Here is an 8,493-nt window from a genome sequence, read left to right on the forward strand (position 1 = left end):
TGTAAAATATTAGTACAATTTGAAATAACTGATTTCTGTTTAAAAATATGTATGTCATGTAACAAATTGTGTAAAATGTAATTTATTCCTGTGATGAAAAGCTGAATTTTCAGCATCATTACTCCAGGAAGATGCATATGGACTCGAAAAGCTTGTTTCTTCATGACATTGTTCAAAAGCAACACATTTTGCTAGCAATCAAAATCACATTTTGCTAAAATCATGAAATTTACAAAAATGGTAAAAGTGTAAATGGTAAATACAGTAAATAAATGCAGTCCATACTGTATCTAAGGTTTGGAATATTGTTTTTGCTATTGTGGGATGTTGTGTGTTAACATTTGTAAATACTACAAAAACAATCCATCATTTTGTTGGGAGGTATAGCTTGTCTGTTAAGAAAATGTAAGCATTATGGAAATGTGTTCACTGACTGCATATTGTGTGAAAACGACAAGAAATGTGTGAATGGTATGGCCACAAAAGACCGATGCTGTGCTAATTGTGTTTAGAGTTTTGAAAATGTGAACACTGGCTGGACAAACGCTTGTTAGCGACTGAAAAAAACTGTAAATCCAGAGTCAACGCAGCCGTCTACCAGGACATGTCCAGAGCACTTCATGCTTCCTTCATTTTCCAGCAGGATTTGCACCTGCCCACACTGCCAAAAGAACCAAAACCTGGTTCAGTGACCATGGTATCACTGTGTAATTACTGTGTGATTTCATGTAATATTCAAAAATTTTTGAAATCCTGTTTACGTGGGTTTTATGAGCTGGAAGCCCAAATTATGTACAAATAAACAACTAAATACTTGAAATCGTTTAAGTTGTGGGCCCTGAATCTATAATCTATGGAAGTTTAACGTTTTGAATGGAATTATGGAAATAAATAAACTTTTCCATGATATTCAAATTTTTTTGAAAGGGTCTGTATATATATATATATATATATATATATATATATATATATATATATACACTCTTATCACATAGACTGATTTCAGGTTCATATGAGTGCAGTAATTCAAAGAAAAACACTGGAATATTTCATACATTTTCAAAACCACAAGAAACTCTTTTAACTGTTTTTAATGGAGCTGTTTTGCATTATACAGTTTAGTTCAATTAAATAATAAATAGAGATCAATGTTTAAATGTAAAACCAGTCAAATAAAAAAAAACATATCTAATATTTACAAAACAGTCGAGTCTCCTTCAAAAACTTGAGTACAGTGCATTTTAAATGTACTGACTGGACACATTCTAAAGTTCTCAAATACACACCACACATCCAGCGTCCTTCAGTGTAACATCAGAAACCAAATCTTTAATGTAAGTGAGTTGATCTCATATAGTGCTCATTGATGATTTGGACAAAATCTCACTTAGACATTTGACAAAGCAGGTGAAAGACATCAAAGCAGAGCAGCTTCACGTGTCCCTGTCGCTGCTGTGGTGTTTCTGCAGTTCTGCTGGAAACTTCGGACTTGTTGTGAAATTCTGTTAGCTAAATGACCTAGATTTGAATCCTCGTGAATCGTGGAAAGGTTCAGCAGCTCGGAGGAAGCATTGGCCGTCCTCTTGCGGAGTTTCTTTTTTTGCAGACGGCGGTTCACTGCGTTTTGCAGACGCAGGATGGGAGTCTGGTACTGAATGTGCAGACCGGTCAGAACCGGCTTGAATAAACCCGCCCAACCTGCAGGAAAAACACCAGCGCATGAATGTAAGGATGTGCTTTAAAGCGATAGTTCACCTAAAAATGAAAATTAGCCCATGATTTACTCATCCTCAAGCCATCCTAGGTGTATATGACGTTCTTCTTTCAGACGAACACAATCAGAGTTATATTAATAAACACCCTGACGCTTCCGAGCTTGATAATGGCAGTGGATTGCAACCATCAGATTGAAGCTCAAAAAAGTGCATCTGTCCATCATAAAAGTGCATCTATCCATCATAAAAGTGCATCTGTCCATCATAAAAGTGCATCTGTCCATCATAAAAGTGCATCTGCACTTACATACTGCTGATATTTACTCTACTTCCGATGTCACAAGTTGCATAAGTTGCGCTTTAGACATAAGTCGGATCAATATGTTTGTTTGGCTGGAAGATAGTTATTTTACTTAATAAAGTTTTAAATATTAATATTTTTCTTACACAAACTCATTGTTTTGCTTCAGAAGGCCTTTATTATTAACCCCCGGAGCTGTGGAGCACTGAGAGATGCACTTTTATCATGGAGAGATGCACTTTTATCATGGATAGATGCACTTTAATGATGGACAGATGCACTTTTATGATGATGGACAGATGCACTTTTTTGAGCTTCAATCTGATGGTTGCAATCCACTGCCATTATCAAGCTCGGAAGCGTCAGGGTGTTTATTAATATAACTCTGATTTTGTTCGTCTGAAAGAAGAAAGTCAAATCCACCTAGGATGGCTTGAGGGAGAGTGAGCTACTCCTTTAAACTACACAGTGAGGCGATGTGAAAGCGTCTTTACCGTTCTCGGAGAGTTGTTGGCAGGTCGCGCACACATTGTCGTGCCATCGGGACCCGGGCAGCATCTGATGTTGGTCCGCATCGCAGACGCTGTGAGGGACACATGCTGCATGCGCTTGTGTGATGTCTGCAAACCACCCGACTGCGCAGACCTCACACACCGTGTCTCTGTGCGGCGTCCCTGCAAACACACACAGTACATCACAATCACATAATCCTCCTGAGACTGAATCACTGTGTGCCAGACAGTGTGTCACCGCGGTTTAACCACGGTTTCCAGCAACAGCTGTTTGTTGAACACACTGATCATAATGATCATAACCTATAGACCTTATGTAGCCCCGCCCCTTTTCAGCGCCGGCCCGTCGTCTTTTGAGTTCATAAAGCCAACTCTACAGTTGCCAAGCACAGAACTCGTGTTCAGGTGTGAGTGTATCAGCTGTTGCATGGCAACCGTAAACAGACTCTGACTCTGACGATGCGTTTCCACGGTTACTAACTGAATCAGCGACGGGTCCAAACAGCTAGAGTGACATCTTTTCTCTGAGAAACCTGGAAATGTCAAAGCGTCCATAGTTGTGTCAGAAATGAATCATGAATTATTCAGTATATGAATTAATATTAGTACAACTTTTTATTGAACTTCGCTGTCTTTTATCACAGCAGAACTTAAATGTAATAGAGACATGTGTAGAGCCGCTGGTGACACTTCCAGCACAGGTTCATGTTGTGTCGAGCCTTCTTAGTGTTTTAAAAATAGAGATTTTGATGCTATCATAGTCGAGCCCCATTCACTCCCATTCACAGTATTTAACCTAAAACGAAAATACGGTCAAACTTAAAAGCGGCGTTTCCATTCTAATCATGCTTTTAAACAAAAGTTTGCCTCAAGTAGATTAACAAAAAGAGCCTAGGTTGCATTTTGGCCCTTTAAGAGCATTTTGAGTTATTAATGTGTAATAGGCTACATACACACAATTTATTAACGTATATAAATTACTATAAGTGACCCCGCTTTTTAGGCTATAAAACACTCACACACACACACACACACACACACACACACTCTCTCTCTCTCTCTCTCTCTCTCTCTCTCACACACACACACACACACACACACACACACACACACTCTCTCTCTCTCTCTCTCTCTCTCTCTCTCTCTCTCTCTCTCTCTCACACACACACACACACACACACACACTGTTTTCCTCAGGTAGGCTTTATCTCACCTGCAGCTTTGACTCCGTGACCCGGTTTACACCGGTTGTGTCTCTTGCAGAAGTGCTGATCCCAGTAGAATCCGGGCTCACATTCGCAGATCGTGTTCACGGTTCCGTTGCACGGGCGCACGATCCGCTGGTGTTCCGAGCACGCGTCGCACAGCAGACAGTCCGGGATGTAGTTCCAGAACTCGGTGAACGTGCCCTCCTCGCACTGCTTACACTCGGTCCGCTGGGAGCGCGTGCAGTGGGCACTCAAGCGGCTCCCTGGGGTGCAGCGGTCGCACAGCAGCAGCTCTCCGGTCAGCGGGTCCCGGCGCTGGTACGAGTGACCATCCGCAGCCAGAACCGACAGAGCCGGCACAACCAACAGTGAGAAAAACAACTGGAGAGAGGAAATAACCGGGAATGACGAGACGTAACTCTCACACACTGATCACAGAACACTTCCTAAAATGTAACAATGAATCAAGCGTTTTCTGTAAAGCTGCTTTGAAACAACGTGTCATGTCAAAAGCGTGATACAAATAAGCATGAACTGAATTGATGTGATCTGTCACTCACCATCCCGCGCGCGCTGCCTGCCGGAGTTCATTGATGAGCGCGATGCGCGCGCTTTATATACAACTCACTCACTCACTCTCTCACACACACACACACACACACACGCCCCTGAATCAATCATGTAGAGAAGAGAAGCTACTCTTCAAATGACAATACCATAGAAGTGATGCTCATGAATATCACAGTGATGTGCTGAAACTCCAACACCAGAAAAAAACAGATGAAAAAAACTCACATTAGAGGAGAAACTCGATCTACAGAAAACACACACACACACATACACACACACAGAACACCATAGCAACATCATAGCAGCTCTAATAGACTCCAGTGACGGGGAGTTTACAGGGAACGCTCTCTCAAAGTTATAAACACAAGTTCGTTATCTGCTCTTTAATAATGTTCTCAAAACGCCAGCACAAAAACATGATGGAGCATTTCTTTTTTGACACGTTTTATTTAGACGTTCGTCTTACGTTTTTTTAAATGTTACTTGTTTCAGAACGTTCAGAGAACATTCAAAAGTAACGTTCCATAATGTTTGAAGAATGATACAATGTTTCCTTAAAGTTCACATAACCAAGAAGAAACGCTTTTAAAACATTTTTAAACGTTCAGAGAACATTCAGAAATAATGTTTTCATAACTTTAAGAACAGATCGTCAGATGTTCGTCATATGATGAAGATCTCGTTATTATCGCTGTTTAGAGTGATAAAAACCCTCGAAAGTTCCGATGTTCATCAAACAGAATCAAAACTAAACCACTGTCAAAGATCCTCGCAACTCTAATGCATTTCATAAGGCTTAATTAACTGAATAAATGAATAGATTTTTCTTCAGGAAACCGCAAACCATGAGGTAATTTGTTTAATTAGTGCACTTAAAGGCATGAATATTAATAGTGTTATCAATTAATTCTTGATCTGAGAATTGACTCTATTGTCTGAAACTTGACTCATATGCACTTCATTCATTTTGCAATGTTATTTTCCAGTGAAGCTGCTTTGAGACCATCTGTGCTGTATATCAATAATCTGCGTTTGATTTCTAGAACTCAGAATATTAGAATATTAGAATATTGTCGATGAACATGAACCCTGATTCATCTTTTTTGAGTAATTTGTGAAGGATCTGACAGTAACTCGATCCACAGTGAGTGTTTGAGCTCGAGCGCCTCCTGCAGGCTGATGATGAAGATGATGATGATGATGACGAAGATGATGATGATGAAGATGATGAAGATGATGACTCGCTTTCATTCATTATATTATTATTATAATAAATGTTTTACTACATTCATTATAGTTACACAAACTAAAACCAGAAAAAAAACTACTATTTTAGCTAAAGGTTTCTTTAACTGTTACTTGTCATTTTTTTTGATTTTAGTTTTAGTTTCTGTAACTATAATGAACGTAGTAAAACATTTATAATAATAATAATTAAAAAAACAAATTGTTAAACATTTCTCATTTTCATTCAGAAATGACAAAAAAATACTAAATAGACATTTAAAAACAAAAAACAAAATCTAATACAAATGAACTTTAATAAATACCAATTCCATAGTGTAAGTATTTCAATGATACTAATGCTGACGCACAGTGTAAATGTCATGATTAGCATTTGAAATATGACTCAGTCTATATTTCTGTATGATACTGAGCTGACATATAAATGTCACTGTTGTTACCTTTGGCCTGTTTTTCCAGGCATGACTGGTATTTGCAGATTCACCTCCACACATTCAGCGTGACTGGAACCACTGTATATTTGAGCACAATGACTCAACACGAAAGTTTTTCTAACAACTGTTATTTAATGAATGTAAGAGTGAAAACAGTGAGTCATCTGCGGATCAGTTCCCTCTCCTCGGGCTTCCTCATTTTTAGGGGATTCCAAAAACATGTTTGAGCGATTAGTGATCAAACCGCCTGAGAGTTACAGTAACACACACACAGACTGACCTTCACATGATCATCATGACCTGATAAACCAGTTTCAGTCGTCTGATCCACAGTCTACACTCTTTATCAAGTAAATGTAAGAATAACTTTGATATTGTTAGTAATATTTCAACAGGACTGAAGCAGCTTTACTCGATTATCATCATCATTTATTTAAAAAATCACAAGCATCAAATATGATCATCAGGTTTATTTTTTAATCTCTCAATCATCATTGTATTGCATTGCATTATATGTTTTATAACTACAGAACTTTGACCATAAAACTAAGCATTTAAATATATATATTCTCAATATATCAGACTACTGTATATGAGCCACAAAAGCCTGATGCATCAAATATGATACAAACACATCTGCAAAGGTTTTTATTTAGATTTTATTTCTAAAGCTTCATTAAACTGTTCCGATTATTTTTGACATCTTTCTGATTAAAATTGATATCATACATTCACATGCACTTTAGACACAGTTGCTCCGATGTGCTTAAAGAAGATTAAAGAAAAGAGAACAGCCGGAAAAATGGAGCGCGACTGGAAGAAAACAAAACTAGAGGTTTATCGCATTTCGTGGAAAGACAGCATTACTGCATACAGAGAGGCCTTAAACACTGCTAGATCTGCTTATTTCATGTCTCTCGTAGAAGAAAACCAACACAACACCTGGTACACCTGGATCTCGTTGCAGGAATAGCCGTGGGGAACCGGATAAAAGCCACCGGAAGTGGGAAGCGGAGAGAGAGAGAGAGGCTGTGGAATCGAGTGCACGTTGCTGTCTGAGGAAAGCCAAAGGAATTGCTGTCAAAGAGTAATTGAAAAGAGGTTGTGTTTAGAGAGTGCGACTTTTGTTTTGAAAAAATATTGACTAAAAAGAGACACACGTTCCACAGCAAGCCGACCCTGTCTCCTTCCTTCATCCATTCATTTGAACTTATAGATGTAATAACATGTGTGTTAGACCCTATACCGACTACTGAAAGAGATGCTTCCAGAGGTCATAGATCCTCTTCTAATATCATTCATTCATCTTTGAAACTGAAAACTTTTAAGCTGGCCATGATTAAACCGCTTGTTAAAAAACAAGGCCGATCTCGAATCTACCTTTTCTGTCAAAGATACTAGATACTTGTTTTCAAAAATATGATTTAATACCAGTTAGTTACATCAAAGGTCAAATAAAATAGAAATGGCACATTCAAGTTAAAAGTTACGACTGCATGTTGAAACCATTGTGTTTCTATGTACGCTGTACAGGTCAGGTTTAAAGAGTGTTTTTGAGGGGAAAAATGTAAGAGGGAACATTGCATACTAATTCACAAAATTAACGGAATGCAGCTGATATAAAAAAAATTCAATGACTAGTAATTTCTTACTACTTAATTCTGAAAAAAATTAGTTTCTAATTATTGGACGAAAAACCTCTGCACATATTAACCCAGAATACCGTCTAACACTTCAAGTCCTCGTCATTGGTCAGAAACCTGGGTGCTCTTTCATACCAATCTCTCATTGCATAAAACCGCATTCTTCCATCTTAAAATATATCTAAATTTCAACAAATGATTTCAATGAAAACTGTGGAACAGTTAGTGTGTAACAGGAACAGGCCAGTACTCTAGTAGTTGGTGGGTGGAGAGTAAGTTATGTGTTACCACAAATCACCAAAAAACTTTGGGTTTAAGCTCAATCAATGTATTTTCTTTTCTTTCATTTATTCTACATATGTTCTGGTGTGTTTTTTGTATTGGTTTATAATCATTGCACATGCTTTTTCTGTGTTATTTAAGATTGTTTGTTATATTGTTCCATATCAGGCTGTTTTTTTCCGCTAATGTTTCAAGAGCTGTGGGTATTTAAAGCCAAGCCTGCCTACATCTGTCCAGTCTTTCTTTCTTGTATGCTCATTGTTTGTTTTGTTTTCAGTACCTATTGTTGGTTTATTATAGTTTTTTTTTATCTGTTTGTTTGTTTCTATAAAATATCTAAACACATTTTTATTGCCTGACTGTTTCATGTGATCTATGCCTGGTCTTATGTCTATGAAAAAAAGAAGTTAGTGGTTCCCTTCCTAAAAATGAGACATATAGTTGTCTTCAACTAAAGGTGGTTGAGGCAGTTATTAGTCCATGCGTTCATGACCTCAAGGCTAGATTATTGTAATGCTCTACTGGGTGGTTGCCCTGCACGCTTAATAAACAAACTACAGCTGGTCCAAAACGCAGCAGCTCG

At 38.1% G+C, this 8,493-nt stretch overlaps 1 protein-coding gene across 1 annotated transcript; it reads right to left on the bottom strand.

The window, feature by feature from the left end:
- Positions 1-1,050: 1,050 nt before the first annotated feature.
- tnfrsf11b (tumor necrosis factor receptor superfamily, member 11b) lies at positions 1,051-4,506 on the bottom strand. The gene is made up of 4 exons (XM_079879424.1): positions 4,297-4,506; positions 3,742-4,117; positions 2,511-2,690; positions 1,051-1,698 (listed from the first exon to the last, which is right to left on the bottom strand). The coding sequence occupies exons 1-4, from the start codon at positions 4,297-4,299 to the stop codon at positions 1,418-1,420; spliced, it is 840 nt and encodes a 279-aa protein (XP_079735550.1). The 5' UTR covers positions 4,300-4,506; the 3' UTR covers positions 1,051-1,417.
- Between the last annotated feature and the right edge of the window lie 3,987 nt (positions 4,507-8,493).

The sequence above is a fragment of the Squalius cephalus genome (assembly GCF_949319135.1).
Source record: "Squalius cephalus genome assembly, chromosome: 8".
Taxonomy (NCBI): Eukaryota; Metazoa; Chordata; class Actinopteri; order Cypriniformes; family Leuciscidae; genus Squalius; species Squalius cephalus.

Excerpts from the sequence above, each read along its gene's own strand:
- tnfrsf11b (XM_079879424.1), bottom strand. Across the intron at positions 2,691-3,741 it reads TCACGGAGTCAAAGCTGCAG|GGACGCCGCACAGAGACACG; the intron begins GTGAGATAAAGC and ends GTGTGTTTGCAG. Across the intron at positions 1,699-2,510 it reads CCAACAACTCTCCGAGAACG|GTTGGGCGGGTTTATTCAAG; the intron begins GTAAAGACGCTT and ends TTTTTCCTGCAG.